This window comes from Lathamus discolor, chromosome 1 (assembly GCF_037157495.1).
Source record: "Lathamus discolor isolate bLatDis1 chromosome 1, bLatDis1.hap1, whole genome shotgun sequence".
Lineage (NCBI taxonomy): Eukaryota > Metazoa > Chordata > Aves > Psittaciformes > Psittacidae > Lathamus > Lathamus discolor.
Window position 1 is genome coordinate 7,674,118 of NC_088884.1, and position 22,967 is coordinate 7,697,084.

Here is a 22,967-nt window from a genome sequence, read left to right on the forward strand (position 1 = left end):
AACATTGGACTCCTACACCTATGCTGGATGGTTGTCGGAGACCTTACCCACTTTTCCTAAGAATAAACTTGCTTCCTTCATGCTGGTCAAACCCTTTCCCTCCACAGGTGTCCTTGTGGTGTACCTGCACTGACTTGCTCCTGCCTGGACTGTGGGCTGGTGTTTGTACCCCTGTGTCATTTGGAGAAGGCAGTGGAGCTATCAGGAAGAGAAAGCGAAGGTACGTGTGCGCCTGCCGTGCAGGAGTTATGCACACAAGGCTGTTTGAAGAGCTGGACCTGTGTTTCCAGCCATGTCTGAATCTCTGAGGGCCTGTGAGGCTTTCCAGCCTGTTCCCACCTCCTGCCCCTTCCGAGGATCCCTCCAGGCCAGTCCTGTGGTGTCTCCCTGGCAAGGCGGTTCTGTCACCCTGAACAGGAGGAACCACCATGCAGCTTGAAGTGCAAGCAGAGTCCACAGAGGCAAACCAGCACGCCGCAGGAATTACAGCCGTAGCTACCGTTTCAGGCTCACATTTTCTGGTGTTTATTATTCTTTTCATTCCTGACCATGTCTCTGTTATTATTATTCTTTTCATGGGAAGGAGGAAATTCTGCTGCTGAGCCACTGGTTGTGTCCCTGCTGTGCATGCAGCTGCCCAGATCAGCGTGCTGCTGGCCTGGCCATCCACCTCACCTCTATGTGATGTGCACAACCCAAATGAAATCAGATGACTAGCCCTGGATGCACCATATTCCTACAGGACTCCTTTCTTAGGTGTTTCCAACCATTAGTGGTCAGAGAAAAGATGCTGGGCTAAGCTGACCGGCATGGTTATCCTTACCTTCCTGAAAACTCTCATCGAACACACAGTCAATGAACCTAGTAGGGGTTAGAAGTTCATAGAACGGTTTGGGTTGGAAGATACCTTAAAGATCATCTAGTTCCAACCCCCATGCCACTAGACCACTAGACCAGGTTGCTCCAAGCCCCATCCAGCCTGGCCTTGAGCACTGCCAGGGATGGGGCAGCCACAGCTTCTCTGGGCAACCCGTGCCAGTTCATGGAAGAAAAGCATAAGCCAACATAGAGAGGAACAGTTGCAAAAACTATTGAGTGCTGTGATGCAGAAAGCACAACTGTCTCTTCTACTCCAGTATTCAGAAAGCCAGCCACTGCTCGAGAGGTCTCCCAATGTCACCAACAATTGCAAAACACCAGAAAACCAACAAGGGATTATGAAAACCCAAACACATTCTCGAGATAAGGGGAGAGGGAGCAACATACCATGCTGCAACCCATTCTGCCAGACCGGCAAGGCTGCTGCTGCTGAACCAGGTGCAGGGGATTGGACCCAAGAGCTGCTGTAGTTGAGTGGTGCACACACCCACCAGATCCTGGGCACAAGCCATGCTCTGAGCACACCCAGGCCTACAAGCCTTGGGGCTGAGCTAGCAAGCCAGGTCCATGCTGTGGAGCATGGCCACATCCACCCAGCAATGGCCTGGCATGGCTGCCAGTTAGCACACATGCTATTTCTAGGTAGTATCATCCATCATAGCTACACCCTATCCACAGAACTGGCTCGGGGCACAAGCCAGAAGTCAGGTGTGCTGGTAGTGACAGCACAGGGTTTACCCTGGCTGAACATTTGAACATTGCTCCCTTTTTGATGCCTCATTGAGTGGACAACGGGATGTGGCTCCTCGGTGGCATCAGGCAAGTCCATCATCGCTCTGAACACATGAAGAATCGGCAGGGAGTGGCATGTCATGGATCTGATCCTTTGATTTCTTGTTTATAAGCCATCAATCTAAAAAGCAGCACAGGCACTGAGGAATTTGCTTTCCCTCAGAACTTCTTGCACCTTTTGCCCGGATGGGCTGCTCCTGCCCTCCTCCCAACCCCTCCATCCACATGCACCCATTGCCTCCCATGCCACCACCACTCCTGCCTGCTTATTTGTGGTAAACCAGCCTGGTTTGATACCGTTTTATCAGAAGGCAACTTGGAAACATTTGTGGTTCTTCCCAAACCTGTGGTCAACCAGTGAGCACGGCATGCTGCTTGTAGGACAAAGCATAGCTGAAACAGCATCCTGCAGGCTGGGGGAGCTGGGCCTGAGCATCGGCCACCCTGACATGGTCTTACACTGCAAACCACTTCTGTCCTCAATCATTTTAAATGTCTCAAGTCAGTCAAAGGCACCTTGTGCAAACCCTGAAGGGTCTTTGGTAAAGGATGTGCAGGAGATATCCTTTGCACGTGCACCTCCCTGCAGTGTGCTGGATCCACCCCTTCCCAAGGATGCCGTCACCCTTGCAGAGGTGTCCAAACATGGAAGTTTTCAGCTGTCTGAGAAACCGGTCACCCGACCAGTCCCTGCTGAGTGATGACATGGGCTGAAGGGGCTCATCTGAGACAAATGCACATGTCAAATCCCCCGCAGGGCTCCATGACAACCCCTACCTCCGATGAATCTTCCACCAACAAAAAGCAAGTAAAATTGGAGCAACAAAGTACGGACAAGGACAGGCATCCATCAGGATTAATTTTTGTCTCTTCATGCTGGTGGAGCTGGTGTCCGATGATGACATTGGCTCCCTGCCACTCAGCCAGGGAGCCTGTGGACCGGCTCTGGGTAACTCATTGCAAGAGGGTCAAGGAAAACTAGAGAACAGTGAAACCATTCACCTTATTTATGTATGAGCAATTATTTCTGTATGAACAATTTCACTTGATTTAAAATACACGTTGTGGAGGTTTGAAAAAATTTTAAGTCTCTTGAATTTGGAACATGAACTTCTACCTGAATTGGAAATATCAGTGTAAAAGGCTGCATTTTATTTTTGCTTGAAATAACATTTTGTTGCCCTTCTAGCAACCACTCACATTCTTTTTGAATAGACTCTGGTAGGATTTTTGTTAGGTATACAAAGTTGTATTTTCCCTAGCTGCAGTTGTGGATGAAAACAACTGTTTGCTGCCTGCAACTCTGAGAAATTGGTTTCTACCATCTTCTATTTATACAGCCAAAGTACAGGCAATTTTGAGCAATCTCAGAAGAGCTTTGGACCTGTTTCTACTTGCAGGACTATAAAGGCCCTCAAAATAGAAGCAAATACCCATCTCTTGAGAGCTTCCATTTGACGCTGGAGAAATACATCCTCAGAAACAAAAGTCGATCTTATCCTAATAAAATACTTTCTCAAAAAAGAAGACTTGAGGAGTTTAAAACAACCCCAACAAGCAGAAAAGTCATTCAGTTGCATGGAAGAGAGCATGTACTAGACAAGGAGGCTTCGAGGAGAACAAAATGCAGAGGTTTATGGGGCAGAGACTCCCACCATCAAACTTCCCAGTGTTCTCAGTGCTGTAATGCCACTCTTCCAAGTACAGCTCCATCACAAGACCTTGTTTGCTGAAGGGATTCTTTAGAGAAGAATAATTCTCTGGAGTTCTCTGGACCTCATCTTAATGTTCCACCTCAGTATCAAGTGATGAAGATGCTTTTGCTCTATGTTCAACAGGCAAATTTCAAGTAGAGAGTGAATATCCTCTGAGGTACTGAACAGTTAACATTCAATTTTCTCATCTAGCAGTACTTAAGATTCATTTCCTGCAGCAAACATCATCAAAACACACACTGAGTTGCTATGATTCCTTTACCTCAGTCCTAACAGTCCAAGTATGGTACAAGACCCTCAGAGCATACTTGTCAATTATTGATCAGGTTTGCATTGTTAGAATTAGTACTCTATTAGCACTTCTTTTCCTAGACCAATATCCCAATATCCATGCAAAGCTTGCTGATTTTCCATTGCTTAATCACATCTTAACGTGTTGAAAATTCAGGCGCTTATTTGCAACATCTCAGCAGGTTTTGCAGAATCACAGTCCTTTTATTTTCATTGGTTCAGCATACAGCCACGTGATACACTGAAGCTAAGAAAAACTGTGGAGAAGGATTCACAGTAGAATTCTGAGAAGTCCACTTCTAAATCAAGGCAGAAACAATTCTCATACAGTCAGTGATGAGTGACTAAATCCTACATTATTTTCAATTTACTTAGCACTATAAATAATCGATAGTGACAATACTTACTGTAACCTGGAAATAAGGCAGGGGCAAGATCTGATCTACATCTGTTTTATAGTGTTCATACTTGTGTGTTATTTTCTATGCATACAGTTGTATAAAACAACAACAAAATAAAACTGTCCCTACCACAATAAACAGGGTATATTGTACAGCTTATAAGTTACGGTATACAGTGAAACTGGTGTCACAACCTATAGGTTATGGCATACATTAATAAATAGACAATGATATATTAATTTGCAAATTTAACAAAGAATTTTAAGAGGAAGTAAGACAGTACATACAATGGGGCTGATTTATCATTAATTTCTTTTCACTCCAGTTTAAATAATGGCACTTTGATGTCATGTGAAGCCTGGAAGCAATAATGTAAAGAAGTACAGTCAACATGTACAATTCATCAGAGCTGTATTAAGAGTTTATGTCTTAAGAGCAACCTAAACTTCTTGGAGTATGAGTGCTTGATTTTGCAACCTTGAAGTTGAATTATCCACACTTAGTTTCTCTGCCTTCCTCTGTAGCGTATATAGAAAAAAATATATACTTGTTATTATGTTACTCACCACCTTTGCTTTTTAATTTGGAGCTAAATACTCAGCTTATCACTTTGCCATTGCTCTTTTACACCAAAAAAGACCCAAGCCATGGAAGCCCCATGGCAGTCCTTTGGGTCCATCCCACTTTACATAGTGGCTGATATGTTGGCTTTTAATGGTAAGCGGTACCCTAAGTATCTAATCACTCTGTTCATATAATTTAAAACCCTAAACTACTTTGGAACATTCATATATTTTATCTACTGCTAAGATAAAAAATATTTAATCACAAGTCTGTAATATAGATAATAGCTTTTAAATCCACTGAAGACAAGATGTGTCATAATATTCATACAACTACACATATAGTTGTAACTAATTTTCAGTTTTGCAGTGCTGCAACTCTACAGCAGTAACAGAAATGCATGTATGTACATATGTAACAGAAAAGGAGCAAACCAGTGTTGTGGGTGGACTCATGTCTGCTAGTCTCATGCTCGCTGATTATATTAGAAGGACTGCTGTGGGAAGTGAAGCACAAAATGCCGCTCAAGAATGTCTGAAGATGGATGGCCCAGTAGGTAAGTGTTAATGCTGGACAAAAGGTGATAATTTTGATTGTTAGGGCTGCTTGTGCTTCTGTTAGTTATGGCTTCTCCAGTGACTCACAGAGCATGATGATGAGGTCTAATGGGGAAGCTGTATAACAGTCATAAAAACTGTTATTAAGTGTTTGCTGCACCAGAAAATTTGTCCTTCAAGCTTTAAAAGAGACAGGAGGCAACCATGGGGGACTGAGGGGTTAAAGGCAGCTGGTGATTTTATGTCTGAGTTAGATTTAAGAAACGGTGTAATTTCCTTTACACTGCAAATCAATGTTTATTTTGCCACAGAACCATCAGAATCAACAACAGGGTGCCAGAGTGCATCCTCACTAATCTATCCCATAACAACACGGGAACACAATTTCTAAAGACACATATTTATACGTCTGGTAACCACTTCTGTCCCTACTACCTCATTAAAGATTAGAAATTCTCTGGGACACACATACACACACACTTACAAAAAAGGCAATACAAATTCTTCACTGCTGTCAGAAATAGAAAGTGCCAGGTAAGTACATCATCGTTTCCTGGTCCCACTGTTGCCACTGGCAGACTTATTGAAACTTCTGCTCATGTGTGGGAAGTGGACAGTTGGTGTTCTTTCAGTGGGGCCATACAGCCCTAAATTCCTAGCTGTAGCTGACTTTCGAAGAGGCTTGACACTGGGAAAAGGATTGAAGACTTGTGGCTTTGGGTTCCCAGGGTGGGGAGATTTAGCCAAGTTTCCAGAGTCACTGGATGAACGGGAGGACTCTGATAAACACGGCTGGCTGGACTGACGGGATGTTGACTCAGCATTAGTTTTGTTATCTGAGGCAAGTTCCAGTGCTTCTAGTTTTAGCTGAACCATTGATATGTTTGTAGTGCTGTCCGTAGAGACTGGCTCAGATGACTGCTGGTCAGCTTTTCGAGTAGTCCTGTCATCCAAACCACCTCCTTCTCCAAAGTCAGAATGTTTGGAATTCTCCTCCTTTGCACCAGGACTATTTGTTTTACAGCTCTCGCTCTGCTCATCTATTAGTCCTATGGTATCTCCATAGCCCAGCTGGCCTTTGCCCCTAGCAATATTCTTCCGATGCACTCGTATGTGAGTGCGCCACGGAGAGTTCAGTTTTGTTTTAAGATCTTCTTGGGGAATGGGAGACATCTTCCCTGTAGCATGACTTGGGATGTGAATAACAGCATTTTTGAGAGACTTGTTATTCAATTTCATCTTCTTTCCTAAGAGGAGGTGGTTTATCACTGGGGAATGGTTTACCTGAGAAGGAAGGAGGCTGGTAACTGGCCCTTTGTCTGAAAGAAAGTGTTCAAAAGAAACACAGTATTGTTAAAGAACAAACCAAATTAACATTCTAAGGATCCACCACCAAATTTGATGCCTTTCTTGAGGGATAACAAAGGACTGACCACTAGTCAAAAAATTTCTCTTACATCTTGGAGTTAAACAAGCTGCAACTTCAACAATAAAGATTTCCTGTCCCCACTCCCTGCTTCTTCTTACCTATGGGTTAAGTTCTGAGCCAGGAATAACATGAAAATAAATCATAATGAAAATAGCTTCTCAATTTTTAGAACTTCAGTGTCCTGATAGTTTAAAATTAATATTGGCTTCTGATCTTTCCCCTCTCCTTCATTTCTCTTCCAACCATGACAAGCAATTCAGTCCCTGTACAAGGTCAGTCAAATCACCCTCTCCATGAAGCTTGTTTGACTGGTGAATGAACCAATGTATTTTTAATGGATAAACCGCAGCAATTCTTCTCTATTATGTCCTCTTATTAAGCCAAAGCAGTAGACTCAGAATTAAGTAATCAGATGACAGTTTGATTAAACCACAAACCCAGCCCCGCATCATGATTAGTAAGATTAGAAAGGTTTGTGTTTGGGGGTAAGGATTGGCAATCCTTGGGAATCAACATTTTACTGTTTGCACTGTTTCTGCTGGCTACAGTCTTATTCAAGCAAATTCTTTAAAAAAAATTCTTATAATTGATGTTAGTATTAATGAAAAATTGCAGCTCTGCCTGCATATTCAAATGCTCCTGCTAGGACAAGTTCAGACAACCCAGAAGAGCAATAGAAATTCTCCACAGTGACCCATCTGCATGGTTCAATGCTGATCTAGAAAGATGACACTTAAGTAGGGAGGAACGAGTGGGGTGAACTGTGTTCTGCTTGCACATCCACTAAAACCTTCAGTTGTGCTGTTCATACTAACCTTGCATTGTTGAGTTTGCCAATTGGAGAAATGGACTCCATAACATGGATTGCTAAATAATGGACTGATGTCCAGCTCAATCCTCACAGCATTATCATTGTGGCTAGGTAAACTGTCAGTCACAGTGGAACACCTAAGCCTTACACACCTTCAGTTGTGTAATTTGCCATGACCAGATGAACTCAGAGGAGTTAGGATCATTTGGATCAGCTTGCCACTTGGTCTCAAGCATACTCATCTCTCAATTTCCCTTTTCCCAGTGCATCACCAGTATGTCAACTCCAAGAATGCCAAAGATTTAAAGTTTTTAATCAGAGAGATCAACAAAGATAGCAAAGACACTTTTAAATACCATTGTTCAGCTGGTCCCTGGGACTTAAAAAAATCCCAGGGTCATCATCTTCAGATCCTGACAAAAGAAGAGAAAAACATCATCTTCTCATTTCAGTCTATCTGTACAAAGTGGTACCCGCTATCCTACTACTGTGTTATCTATTCCATGTATTTATTTTTTTTTCCTGTTCAGTTAAATGTGAAAGAATGTTATTTGCCTTGTTTCCTATGATGAAGTTAGATTGTAATAAATCAATAAATGAAGCATGTTTTAATATGTTACCTGCTCTGATATACACATGGTGAACCTGCTGTTGCTGCTTCTTCTTTATCCTGGAATATTGCTTTTTCAGCGCATTAATATCAGTGGTCATACGCTCCATCATCATGCTGTTAAAAGCAGCATGATATTCGCTTTGGCAAGAATCTATTGCTCCTGGACTTAATTCTGCGATGTTACTGGAACCAAGACTTTGTTCTTCATTCTGATCTGCACAGTGGGAATAAAGCCAGGATGACGAGTAAATTGGCATACTCAAGAGTTTCGCAGATTATCTACAAGGCAAGTCTATGTCTGATTCATATAATCTTATTTAACTGTAGTCTTTAATTAAAAAATTATTATAATATGCATATTAAACAAAGCTGCACTATTTATAATAAGAAATATTATTACTGCTTAAGAATAGCAAGGGTTTGAGGGGAGTTTTAAGAGTACAGAAGTCAATTAACATAGCAATGCAAAGTTCTAAGCCCAGTTCTTCAATTAACCGAAAGTGCATCAAGCCATCACTAAAGTAATCCACAAAGTGATTATTAAAGACACTCAGTTGGTCAAATAGGAGGCTAACAATACAAGTGATACAACACATTACAGTCAAGCAGGCATGAGATTAAACAGCCAACCTAATGGTACCAGCAAGAAGCATTAAGAAACATTTATAGCACCCCAGGGAGAAAGCTGCTATTGAGCAACAAAAAGGATGGGCACAGAGCAGCTGAGGATCAGGCAACTTGAGAGGTGTCTGGTCCACAGTAGCAGTGCAATTTATTTTCACAGCTGTTTCTGATGCACCACCAACTTAGCACTCCAGGGTTAAAAGGATAATTCTTTTCCAGGGGATGTTTATTTGTCTTTGGCTTAGTTTGCAACAGCAGCTTGATGTTCTAAGTGCTAGCTTGAAGCAGCAGGTAGAGACTTAGAGTCCCTTGGGAAGGGAAAACCAAACACCACAGCTATCGAGAGGAAAGCTGCAGCTTATAGGTCTCAATAAAACCAAGCCACAGGAATGATAATGTCTAATCAGGTAACAGTGACTGCTACATCAGTCTGAGGTTTTGGGGAGGAGAAGATGGGGGTGGATTGGGGATAAACAACTATGGCCTCATATGGGACATCATAAAAATCACTGTTGATCCAGTGCAAGTCACTTGCTACCCACTGTAATCTCTAGGTGAATATAAAATACAATTTCCATAGCAGCTTTCACAGAGGAAGCTACAGATGATTTTTCTGCAAAGTCATGCAGCTTTAACTATGTTTTCCAAAAGGAACAAAAGCACTTTCACCTTTCATCTGTTTTTGGTATTTTTGGAGCTCTGGTGCCAAAAACCCACTTAATGGTCCAAGACAGCCAATTGCATTGGCGATTGAGTCCTCATCATCTAGGTCATTCTCCTCATCGCTGTCTCTGGTTCTGCCTAGCCTTCTGTCAATTGAGAACATTAGAGAAGTAAGAAAGAGACATTCTTAAATATGATCATTACCAAACTTCTTTATCTCCTTTAGGGGCATAGAAAGAAGGATGCCAAGTGCCTTTTCACTATCTGTGTAGGGTAAACAGTAACCCCATATGCCATTAACAGCACATAACTTACCCTGAATGTGAAGTTGATTTTACTGTTGCAGGGAAAGGAGTAATGTTGTACGTGTATTTCTCCCTTAATTCTGCCAGCTGTGGGAAGGGAAACTGAGCCATGGTATAAACAGTCTAGGGAAAAAAAAAAAAAAGCAGGTTTTTAAATTTTCACTTTAGCTAGCAGTGCCACAAAAGATTTCTTTATGAACAGACTTTCAGTTTCGCAGGATTAAAGGCTGCACATTCTCATGCGCTATAAGACAATAGAAATGGTCAAGTTCTATGGTTCAATCAGTATTTCCTGTGAGAAAAATAAAGGCTGACTCACTAGAAAAATACAGAGGGAGAAAAAATATCAAAATTGAACCGATAACATGAGATGTGAGGGTCCTTTTCAACTCCTACATTTATTTAATAATCATTGTCAATCCTTCCCTTGCCAGCACACCGGAAACCCTCTTCCTCCAATTACAATTTTGCTTACATGAATGCATCATGATGTTTTAGGCATCACTGAGGTTTTGGGGATCTTCCAGAAGACCTACATTTCTGATCAAGTATTCCACAAGGTACTGACGCTAGCACAGATAGGAAGGAGCAGGTCCTCACTTGATGTGGACTGTTAACAGATCCATCACTTCACCCGAGCAGCCCCAAGAGCTTATGTGAATGAAATCACTTCAACACAAAAATTATGGCCAAAGAGGAAGTACCCAACATTATCCAACTAACTTTTCTCCTCTCAGTTTCTGCTTTTCATCCGGGGGAGGGGGAAGCAGGGAAGGTTGGGTTTGGGTTGAGATTTTTTCTTCTGGGGGGTAGACTGGGGTGGGGTTTTTAAAGAAATTAGATCTATGGTGAACAAAGAAAGCTCTCTGCAACTCCCTGAACCCAACATCGAATCACAGAATCATTTATGTTGCAAAAGACCCTTAAGATAGATTCCCACTGTGAACCTAACACTGCCAAGTTTGCCACTAAACCATGTCCCTAAGCACCATATAAAGTCTCCTGTTTCATCAAAAAGGTACTGTAGTCCCTAGAACTTAAAACAAGGCCATAAAAAACTCCAATACATTTTATTTACTTCAATACACACAGATAAATAGTTGCAAATGCATTTGCTTTCACTACTATTGCTTTAAGTCATTTTGTAATAACAGAATGTGTGTCACCAGCCAACCTGGCATAAAGACACGCCATATTCATTGCAATATCACTGCTGATTTGTTTCTTAGTTGACTTCTTTTTCCCCCTGCTTTTGTACACTTTCAACTATTCAGCACTTTCAAATAACTGACACAATTCATTGGGAGTCTCAATGTCAGGAGTAAAAAGAAAAAAGCCAAAATATAATTTCTCATAGTTTCTCTGAGATATTATAGCTTTTCTCCATCTTGAAAATGACAGCAACATAAAAAATTCTGATTAGCTATGACAGAAATCACTTCTATTATTTTTTTCCCCTGTGCTGTTAAATCAGTGACATTTTCATCTGAAGGCAAATGGCCTCAATTAAGATTAAAGGGAATTTAACAACTTCTACATAACCTGTTCTTGAACCATGCCTTGACTGTACTAAGTACACTAAAGAAGATAGCACACATGATTTTAGTACTAGATCTTTCCTCAAAGAAGAAAAAAAAAGCTTCACTAATGGCAATGATGTGAGCTATAAGGAGCAAGAAAGACAGTCTTGGCTGGATCAGACATCGGGCAACAATGGTGCAGCTCAACAGGCTTCTGTATGAAAATGCTTCTACAGTTTGAGACACGCACAGACTCTAAGGCAAGGAGGATGCCTACAAAAACCCAGAGCATAAGCTGAAGCCTTGCCACTCCATTAAGCTACAATGCTACTGTGAAAGACAGGTATTCTCTAGGGCCGGAACAGCAATATCCCAGCAGTCTACTAGACAAAGGAATTTTATGATCTGGAGAAAGACCTACCTCCGGCCCAACATGTCTGCATGTTTGTTTGATCTCCTTCACACTTTCTAGTTTTTTTTCTCCCCATATGTCTAAACTCTCTCCCTTCACAGAGAAAGAGGTTTGTCTGGAATTTATTTCTATTCTTTATGTCAACAGCCTTTTCAGGTAACTTGTTCCATATGTGAGTTACCCTTTAAGTGAAACAGCCGACTCAGAGTCCTCCGTTTACTCCTTGCACCTACTGTTTTAGATTATGCTTTCAGCTTTTGCCTGTCTCCAATCTGTGCCTCTTTCAGATGCTGTGCAATTTCTTCTATTTAGCATACACATTTTTAGCTTAATTACTTGTTATCAGATCATAAATGGAAGCCTCACTTGCCACCTGGCTGAGATCCACAAACAAGTTTTATGCTGACGCAAGTTCCACTAGAAATTAAAAAGCACTGTCAATCAACACCTGTGAGCTCCCGACAGCAATGCTTCAGAGTCAAAGCATCCTGTTCCTAGTTTGTACACAGCCTTGGATGTCATTTGGTTAATCCTGGTGAAACTGCACCAGAGGGAAACAGCCTACACATACGCAGCATGATGCAGGCAAACTTACTTATCTTATTTATGGCCATAAGGGACAGATTCTGGGAACAAGAAAAAAGACAAGGAATAAACCTCTCATCTTGAAACAGTGGCATTTATCAAGCCTTTGCCTTACCTTAAAAAATGCAAAGACATCTACACCCTCAGCAGAACACCATACAAAAGGTATGGGCTGTGGCTTCCAAAAGAGGTAAACAGTTTTGCCAACAGCTCAAACACACTTAGCTCAAGAGCCACCCCACACTGGTTTAAAGCTCTTCTCTCTGTTCACTTTCACTAAGAAAACAAAATGCAAAAGCAAAAAAAAAAACCCCAAAAGAAAACAGGAAGTGCTATGCAAGTAGAAAGTTAACAATGAATATCAAGTCAGGGTAAACAAGAGATAGGGAGAGATTAATCCCTGCTTTCCTTCACCACAGTAAACACAGGGATGCCTCTCCTTTTCCTATTTGTATCTCATCTCCTCTATGCTGCAACGTTTCTAGGCATACAAACGGAATTAATTTAGCTGCTTATAAAAGCACTTGCTTTCTGAGAATGCATGAAAGCATGTACTAAATCTAGCACACGCTGTTTAGCATATCTGCAGACACCTGACATAGAGTTTCTGTCTCCATGTAAGAACCAAAGTTTATTAATAGGCCAATAAAATGGCATTACTGAATACCCTATTAGTTTAACTTCTCATCCTGAATACATACCCGGCCTAGCATCTGATTTGTGCAGCACTTATCCTTTATTTACCAGAACTGTTCAGTCTTGACAAGAAGGAAGCTGCAGGCTTGCTTGCTCCTCCAATTCCTCCATGCTGTCTTTAGCACAACACTGCAAGAACTCTTGCATGCAAGGACCAAATCCGCAAAAGCTTTAAGCCCTCACTCCTAGGTATGTATACTGTCAGCATGGGAGTTAGGCATTTTTAACGATAAACTTGCACCAACTATACACGCTGGTGAAGAGAATGAGGACAAGTGTTCTCTGGTCTACTTTAGACGCCTGCTCTTGTCAACACTTGCCCCTGAAGGATCAGCTATACCTCCCTCCTTTAACTCCCAAAGCAAACAGGCCTTTTAGAGCACAATGTGTCTTCTAATGGCAGAGGTGTGCCTGTTACTCTTCACTGGCTTAAGTGAGCTTGGACAGGTAGTTCAGTAGATGCAAATGTAAATGCCATGCAAGTCTAAAGAAAAGTGAGATGACTGCCACCAGCAAGCTTTATTGAAATGTGTAGGGAAGGCAGAGAAGATGAATCCTTTCCCACAGTAGGATACTAATCCTTGAGCCACCTTGTAAAAAGTATTAGATTTAAATTCACCATTCTGATTTTGACTGGGAGGGAGGAGGGTTAGGGGAAAGAACATTTTGAAAACAAAGTAGTCTACACATTCATCTCTGCTTGAGTCCTCTGAAAAAGCCTAAAGCAATATAAAAAAAACAGTGTCTTCAAGCAGCCTGAAACCTTTCATTAATACAACAATTCCTATTTCTTTATTTTCTTCTCCAGCTCAGAGAAAGTTGCTCAAATGCAGCAGCCAGACACATGGTGGCATTCATATATCCTAATGGTAAACTCTTGTAGTGCCTAATTCTCCCCACTCAACGACAGCCTGTAGCCAATGTCTGCCTCTGATGTGAAGAATGCTAGCTAAAATGTAGTATAGTTTCTTCAACTAAGACCCACATAAACCAGACACGCTGTTTCTCTACACAGAAAAATTACACCTGCCACATTCTCCATACCAATGCCAATGCTATCCTATCTTCACTCTCAGCATCACGAAATACACATGTACCTTATGAATACATATATATTTTGCACCAAGTGCTTATTTTTTGCTGAAGCACAAGACTGCTAGTTTAGGATACTTTTAATTGCAACCCTTGAAAAACCCAAAGAACCTTCCAACCCTACAACCAGCAAGTCACCTATGCCTTACCTTCTATCACACACAACAGCAAAACAAGAAATCCACACCGAGTCACTAAAGCCCACTTCAGCTTTCCCAGTATTATTCTTTATTGCAAATGCCACATCTTGATTTTGTACTACCCTTGAGACCAGAACTGAAACACAATGAATATGAGAAGGCATCAGTTTGTGCCGCCCTCCTCACATATCCTCAATATCTGAACTGTCTTGCGAGAAACCTTGACACTTGTTTAAAAAGCATGTGAGTACATCTGACCAGCTGAGTTTCCATTTATGAAGCACAAGAAAGGCACAGTGCTCACCTCTGCCATTCCTAGAGCTCCCTCAACAGACAAAACACCACCACTAACAAAAAATCTAAAACGAATCCCTTACTTCAGGGCAGTACTTTACCAGACTAAGGAAGTGTATTATCCCAGACAGTACAGTTTGCTTCCAATAATGGGTAACAGAAGTCACCTGCTAACTACTGTTAAACCCATGCAACTTCACAGACTGAGAATGACTTTTTCCTTCCCCTAAGACATAAAAAATTTCAGGTGAATTATGTGCCCTGTATTTGCACCCGCCTAATCACCATGCTGTAATTCATCAAAAGCAAAGTTCTAGATCTGCAGCATGAGGTCTTTATAAAACATCTAATTAGACAACACCTCAAGCACATCACAAAAAGCAGCATAACTGTGAATTAACAAAATTGTATCTGCAACACTGAGGCTCTTTCCTTTCCCAGAACTCATGGATCTTTGTTCTCATACAGTGATGTATGTTTTAAGAATTCAGGGACTGCAATTATCTACAAATGTCTTTGTTTATAGTTCATTGCTGACTGTTCAAGGCCTTTGTTTTTAAATCATGAAGGATATTTTTGATAAACTTGTCTCCCACAGTGTCTGCAGAACAAAGAGGACATACTGTAATAAATGACCAAAACACAGAAAGAAAAGAAAAGAACACCCTAAAAATTATGACTACTAAAAAGATTCTACATCTTACTTGTGTAAATACAGTTGGACATTATATCACAACGAACTTTTAGCTGTGAACATACAGCCAATTTTGATTAAGTGAAGCCTACTGGTTCTCTATACTTCATGTATAAAATAAGATTTTTAGCTTTAACTGCAGGTCACCTATTTGTTTCATCGACATGTTAGCTCAACTCTTATTGTTGGAAGAGTTTAGGTTTGTAAAGTATCTGAACAAAGATGTCATTTGTTAGCAATCAGCACCTGCAGATACAAAGAAAACACAAACAATAATAATATCATAATTACTCACCTGCATGAGTTCATTGCTGTCAATCAGACTGTCTTCCAGCATCTCCTGGGTCAGCTTGCCCATGGTACTGTAAAACTCATCTGCAGTTTCACAACACTCTATTTGCCTACATCAAAGTACATACTGTTTTTTTATTTTACTTTTACATATGATTATAAACATCCAAACCAAAACTGAACTTTCTGTCATACTAAAAAATGTGCTTTCTTTAGTCACCTTAATTCTTAAAAGTACAATCCTCCCTACATTTCCAGATAATAAAACTGTGCATGTCACATTGGCAATGCTGGCACACGGAAAAGATGTACTGTACTGTATAGCTTTCCGTCCTGACTGTTCACGATAAAGGATTCAAGCATGTCCAGACAGGTTATTCTCTCTGCCCCTTTCACTTCTACAACATAAGAATCAATATAGGGAACAATCATTGAACTATGAAACTCTTCACAACAATGGAAGTTTTACACATGGCTCACACTGAAATCTTAAGAGTTTAGCTAAAAGGATGATGAAAGTAGTAAACCAAAGATAGGTATGTAGCTAATTATCACAAAGTTATTGCTTACCTTCCCCAATACCTTCAGTCTTTCATGACCTCCACATACTGCTTTCTCTTTTATTTCTTTTTTACTGCTTTTTTTAGTTTAAAACTTAAACAGGGGAAGTTTAGATTGGATATAAGGAGGAAATTCTTTCCTGTTAGGGTGGTGAGGCACTGGAATGGGCTGCCCAGGGAGGTTGTGAGTGCTCCATCCCTGGCAGTGTTCAAGGCCAGGCTGGATGAAGCCTTGTGTGGGATGGTTTAGTGTGAGGTGTCCCTGCCCATGGCAGGGGGGTTGGAACTAGATGATCTCCAGGTCCTTTCCAACCCTAACTATTCTATGATTCTATGATTCTATGACCTCCACATACTGCTTTCTCCACCGCACCTATTTTTAACTTCCTCATTCCTTCAGTCTCCCTCAAAACAGAAGTGTGACTCAACTACCCATATTTTAGGAAAAGCACTTCTCACCCCATTTTCACGTCTAGAAGGATAGTCTTGAGAAGGATGAAGATCATAAGACTATGATCCTTGTTTCAGGCCCCACTTTTTTAAATTCCCCCTGTTCTATTTTTAGTAGAGAAGAACAAAATAACAATCTTCTCCCAGCAAAAACATAGTGCCCAATCTTCTACTTCCTCATCTTATTTGATATCATTAATCACAGACTTACTGTATTTCAATTCTTGTTCAGTTTAGTGACTCATCATCTCCATCTCTGATTATCCTACCAATATCCCTTTCTGCTAATTGACCCCAAATCTTCCAGATCTTCTCCCATTCCCCACAGACAACAGTTATAATGTGTGCAGTGTGATCAGCTTATTCTTTTCGACATATTCTTAGATTTTTTTTGCATTTTGTTTCTTCCAATTTTTATAAAACACATTTCATTTTTTGTCTAAGTTTTATGGTGAAATCTTCAAAGCTGTGACTTTCTTTTTTATCATGTTATGAGTTGAAATATTCAACTTATTACAGCTAAGTGCACAGAGACCCACTACAATAGGACCTTTTCTCTAAAGGTATGTTACAAAGTAACAAAGCACAATGAGACTACATGTAACTTAATGCAAATGATTCATGCAAGTTTTGTTCATGGACTGAACAAATAAAGCTCTTAGGAAATTATTACTCTAATTATTGTTCTTCAGATTAAAAATTAAATACAGTAAACAAAATCTCTTACAATGCGACTGGCCTGCAGTGCTAATTTATTCAGGAAGACAAAAAGAAATGAAACCTCCAAGGACAGAGCTGAACATAAATCCCAGTGAGTCAGCCACAGGATAAAGAGGAAGGTGAGTGTTGACAAGCAACACAAGAAAAATCTGAGGCAGCTGCTGACACCAGCTGAAAAACGTTTCCAGCTGAACTAACATCTGCTCAATGTGTCAGAGCTCACACCTCCCACTGAAGTCAGTGACAAAACTCATTTACCCAGGAGCACTGTACACTCTTTGGAATGCAAATATTTGCTATGACAATAGGGGAGTTCGGAAGAACTAACCAGCTCTTGTGTTCTGTCCTACGTGGTGAGTTTCCAAGGCCATGAAGGACTATAATAGAAACTTGGCTAGAATGTGCTTAAAAAGCAGAGAATTTCAGGAAAACTTGTTTGCAGGCCTTAACAGAAAAGAACCATGTAACAATCAATCTCTCAGTAACACTGAACTCTTTTCTTAGGTATAGATAATGGGCTCAAATCCTTCTGTGAAAATAAGGGAATTAACATCCCCAGCTTCAGGTACCCAACTAAATTTGCTAGTCACCCTCAAGTCTCTGTCTTCCCACAGAGTATTTACCAGCTCCCTCAGAAGACTGTGTCCCATTTAAGTCCAACCAACCTTTTAGCGTAGTATGAAGACATTATACATAGACAACACAAACAAAAGGAGACATTTCCTGCAGCAAGGGTCAATTAATTATTGACCCCATTCTGACAAGATGTCAGACACACAAGTTGTAGGGGAAGCCACAGAGGCACTTTGTGTGCTTTTTCAAAGCAGAATCCTTCTCCTGAAAGATCACATCTTGTTTAGAATTGAGATGTGCGCTTTAGAACAACATAAGCTATATTCATTGCTCATAATGAAAAATCAGGTAAAAATGAACACTTACTCTCCTAACTTTGCCCAGATAGCCAAAGCTACTCTCAGTATAATTTCAGAACCTTCAAAGAATACTGAATCCCAGATCTTCAGAACTGTATGGTTAGGCAGGCAAGTGGCAAAGAGGGTCAGAAACCACTGCATTGTGAAGACATTTGTAAGTGGGGGTTCATAGCCTCCTGAAATTACAAACAAAACAAAACCTTGAACTAATTGTAATTTACAATTATTTTACAAGAAGTATAAACTGCATACTGAAATCCAACAGACATTCTAATACCTCTGTTATTGCTCAAAACTTATTTAGCCTGCAGCTATCCAAAGACAAGCTGAGAAAAAAAGTGATGGAAAAATTACATATTTGGTCACCTTTCATTCTGCTGCACTGTAAAAAGCTCTAAGCAGCAGCATTGGTTTTGGACTGTAAATCTTGAAAAACACCACCCCATTTTTTTTCCCCTTATATAAGAAAGATGGCTTTTCCCTCCTCAAAACCAAAACTTTCAGCTCATAGTGCAACAGAGCAAGAAAATCCAAACCCACTGCATTTCTTCAGAAAGCCACTTTTCAGGTAGCAACCCAAGACCTAGTTCTGAGTTTTGTACCTGTGTATTGCTAAACATCTAGGTGCAGAAATACTAAGGAGCCACCATTTGCTCTCACATTGCAACTCTTCCCAGAACAGCTATGTAAGCTAACAACTACAAGAAGCAATGGAAGGACCAGTATCTTAACCTAAGGCAAGAAATAACCTTTTTCAAAGTAGCTCTTGTATTAAGCTGTCTGTTACAGTGTTGTCACTCCATACATTTTATATCCTTGTCAACACAATTCTGTTTGCATTTAGTGGTGGGACCAAATTATTTCCCTTTTCTTATTTTTGTCCTGAGTAAAGGTTATCAATAATGGCAACCATCACCAGCATAACAATTTAAATATATATTCTAAGCAATAAACTCATGTAAACACTTAAAAGACTGATTTTTTAGACTAATGCTCAGATTAAACAATGACAAAAAGAATTTAATAGCATTTTCTGTTGAACCTACCTCCACTTTCTCTGTTAGCAGCTCTTTGCAGGGTGTCTAAGTGCTGGGACAGTTCAGGGAGCTTCATTCGTAAAAGATCTCGGAAAACAGCCATATCCACAGAGAGAGCACGGAGATTATTGACAAAATAGCTATCAGGAAGCACCTTATCAATCAAATAAATCATGATCTGTGGGGAAAATGAAATACTATCATGTAGGACTTACAAAGCCAGTTATTTTCTAGGAATAACAGGAAAAAAAAAAAAGAAATTTTAAAGTTCTCTATTCACTAAAGAATGGCAGCACCTGCTTCTGGTATTTCCATTTATATGAGGGGAAAGCATTATAATTTTAAGCATCCACTCTAGGTATTCACAAGCAGCCAAGGTGAGGTGCAAGCAAGCCCTTGAAGCTGTTCAGAATCATTAATGACTGAAACCAGTGTTACAGAAAGCTATGCTCAAATTGGAAGCGTTAGTCAAACCAAAGACAATTTTTGGCACTTACGATGCTCTATGTGTTTATGAGATTCTCCACACTGTTGGAAAGTTCCACTGTCCCTTCTCTGGTTGTTAACTGCCATGACTAGCAGACTGATCTTTCAGATCATTTTGTTTTCCCCTCTCCAAAATACAAGACACTGCTCTTTGAAAAACATTCTTCACTGTTATATGTTACCATGTGCTGCACTTCATCTTGTCACTCTAAAAGGTGCTAAATTAAGCAGCATGAGGCATTTTAAACAGACATCTGTTTCAAGGGAGACAGTTCGACTACAAGGGTGGTAATGTATTAACTGAATACTGTCAATGACATTCATTGAGAATGAACAAATGCAACAAAGAAATATGCAGAAGTTGACACAGATCATCAGTCCAACAGAAGATGCTGACATTCACTTCAGGATCTTTTAAAACCTCTATGGCCACTCTACAAGCCTGCAAGTGGTCATCCCATCTGGTTCAACTCTCCATTACTTCTTTGTTAAGATTTCAGAGAAGGGTCCTTATCATCTGTTTCATACAGCCTCTAATGCTTGAGAGGAGCATGGTACCTTCATACACAGGAGAATCCTCTTTACAACCCCTTTCTTTCCATAAGATGCCCACAAACATAGCTTGGCAGACCCGAGACTTAGAAGAGGACCACCAGTCTAAGCGCTTCCTTTTCTATCCCAGTTGCTTGTGGCCACATACTACCACTTGTCCTTGCAAGATTTTTTTCAGGCAATGACAACCTTTTCTGTCCCATGCTTTAAAGCATGTAGATCACTCGTCAATACAGGTACATCAATACCTCTTACACATTCTTTATGTTTTGTTGTTTCATTTTGGTTTGTTTGGTTTGGGGTATTTTTGTTATATGGTAAGGATCGAAAGGAAATAGGTGATGGGTAAGTAAGCTGGAGTCTCATATTTCTCAGATACATTCTCTAACCTTTGCTGAATTCTGGGACATCTCACTGTCTTTTAAAAATATGCTTTGTTTTCTTCAGATACATTTCAACCAATGGAAAAATAATTTACTATAGCAACATTAACTTACACTACACTACTTGTGTTTTAATTAATTTCTTAAGACATAAGCCATAAATCCCTACACTAAAGAAACCATTTTATAAAGGTTTTTGTTCCCTTTCCACTGAGTGGTATTACTTCAGAAATCTCAGATATATGAGAGCATAGGAAAAGAAAGAAATCTTCTTGCAACACTGAAGTCCTTTCCATTTCATTGACATGCAAATTGTCTTGAGATTTTTTTTTAAGCAGCTTCATGTATTTACCAGTTTGCAATAGATACTTTCTTCATGACATATCTCTACATACTTATTTTTATTATTTGACTTTGTAATATTTCCCCACAATAATTTGCAGGAAAAAAAAGGGTTTTAAGTTTCAGTATCTATGAGACTTCTGTGTATACTTTGATAGCTTCTACACCTGCAAGCTGTAATTTTCTTGCTTACCATAATTTCAGTAGGCTAACTTTGAGGTGTTTACAGGGATTTAACTTATATATGTTTACCTTAACTAGTAAAGATGCAAATACCCCTGGCTGGGCATTCACTGAAGCTACCATGTTGGGTCCGGTGCTGTTAAAGCCCCATGGTATCAGTAATACCTGCTGTTTCCCAGCCTCAGGGAGACACTTCCAGACAAAGCTTTTGTTTATAATGTCCTACTCAGAAAGGGGACCTGACTGGCAAGCCCCCAAAATCCCCTTGCTCCCTTAGCTCCTAGACTCTGCAATAATCCAAACAATTTCCCCATAGCTCAAATCCTGAGGGCAGCTTTACGTGCAATAGCCTCTGGAGCTGTTCCAAAGTCACTCATCACTTGCTTTAGATAGCACAGTGACTACAATAACAGAACAGCCACATGATAATCCCCCAATTCCTCCCCCTCCACCCTTGCTCTTATATCATTTTTTCCCTTCTCTTTTCCCTCTTTCCTCTGGGGAAATTCCAACCCTACAAAGACCACATACTAAGCCTGGAAAATAAGTTATTTTCCATCTTCTTTTTTTTTTGCCAGGTAAGACCCATTTCAGTGCTTTACCTCCTCAGCACAGTCTCCTTAGGACAAGAAGCCTGACACTACTCACAGTAAAAGAAGATCCAATAACAAGAATGTTCTTGCAACTAACTTGGATTTCATAAACCTTGGGCAATCATGTTTCCTATATTAATGTGCTTTTTGAGCTTCTGGACTTTGTAAGAGCACAATAAAATATGACAAAATGTAGTTAAAAATACTGAGGAAATTTTTAGCAAGGATTATTGAAAGAAAATTTTACCCTCTGATATGAAGTAAGTATACCATGATATTTTCATTACTACAGGCAGCTCCCTAGAATGAAATATTAAATATCAGCTAGCTGGACGCTGCTACCACAAGCTTTAAGTTTTAGAAGCTAGGAGTGAATTTAAATATTCACCATATTTAAATCACTGTATAAGGCAAAATAATCAGCTCATTATCTCAAAAGTCACAGCCATCTTCTACCACTTGACCCCAACTCACACACATAAACAAGTTTAAGGAAATTTGCACATAATCTTGGAACCTTCAACCACATCCTGTACTAAACCGTATTTCCATTTTCTGACATTTCATGAATTTCATGAATTTCATGAAGCTTTCTTTTAATTAGAATAGAAAAGGTCTAAAACAAATGAAACACTGTATGACTAACATAACCCAGAAAGTAGCTTCAAAGTGATTTATTTTCATTTTAAATATTTGTCTTTTCCTAGCATTTGCTTTAAAATGAAGCAGACTTATTAACTGCCTCGCATGCTACAGCCACACAGGAGGTTAATAATGGAATCTGAGGTTTCAGCTACCTATAGTGTTTGGAAGCAGACTTGCAATTATGGGATAAGATATTCTAGTCAGTAGTAGTAGACCCATTTATTTTTATTATGGCCAAGCCCTCATTTGTTTCTGTTGAGGGAAAAAAAATAAAAATTAACAGTGACAACATTCAAACTGCTCATTTTAGCTCAAAGAAGGTAACAAACAATTCACATATATATGTATTATATACATAATATATATAATATATATTTTATAGATATATATATTCACAGATAACTGGTTAACTCCTTTAAGTCCTGCTCTTTAAGGCTGTCTACAAAATCCACACACCGGTTTTTTCTAAAGTTCACTAACTAAAACCAATCTTCAGCACTGAAGAAAAAATATTTTACTCACTTTCAGGGCATCCCCTTCATTGCCCTCCATTACTTCCAGAATAAGTGCAGCTAGTATGTTAAATCCTTGACAATAGCCAACGGATTTATTCCACCTGGCATAAGCCAGCAGAACACGTTTTAGTACGACTCGATCTTGCTCTGCCTCCTGGCCACAGTAAGAACTGCAACCAGTTCGGTGAAGGTCCTTTCAAG

General features: G+C 40.0%; 1 protein-coding gene across 5 annotated transcripts in view; it reads right to left on the minus strand.

Moving 5' to 3' along the window:
* Nucleotides 1-3,860: 3,860 nt before the first annotated feature.
* Nucleotides 3,861-22,967, minus strand: part of TBC1D30 (TBC1 domain family member 30) — a 58,275-nt gene continuing 39,168 nt past the window's right edge. For 3 of the 5 annotated variants that reach the window (XM_065681982.1, XM_065682162.1, XM_065682240.1), the window contains 9 exons: nucleotides 22,774-22,959; nucleotides 19,077-19,245; nucleotides 18,038-18,206; nucleotides 15,373-15,478; nucleotides 9,655-9,767; nucleotides 9,346-9,485; nucleotides 8,060-8,266; nucleotides 7,796-7,852; nucleotides 3,861-6,518 (listed from right to left, as the gene is read on the minus strand). In XM_065681982.1, coding sequence (XP_065538054.1) covers nucleotides 5,743-6,518; nucleotides 7,796-7,852; nucleotides 8,060-8,266; nucleotides 9,346-9,485; nucleotides 9,655-9,767; nucleotides 15,373-15,478; nucleotides 18,038-18,206; nucleotides 19,077-19,245; nucleotides 22,774-22,959 — 1,923 coding nt within the window. In that variant the 3' untranslated portion in view covers nucleotides 3,861-5,742. The remainder of the gene's footprint in view (nucleotides 6,519-7,795; nucleotides 7,853-8,059; nucleotides 8,267-9,345; nucleotides 9,486-9,654; nucleotides 9,768-15,372; nucleotides 15,479-18,037; nucleotides 18,207-19,076; nucleotides 19,246-22,773; nucleotides 22,960-22,967) is intronic. The other 2 variants (XM_065682076.1, XM_065682318.1) reach the window with 1 other exon arrangement.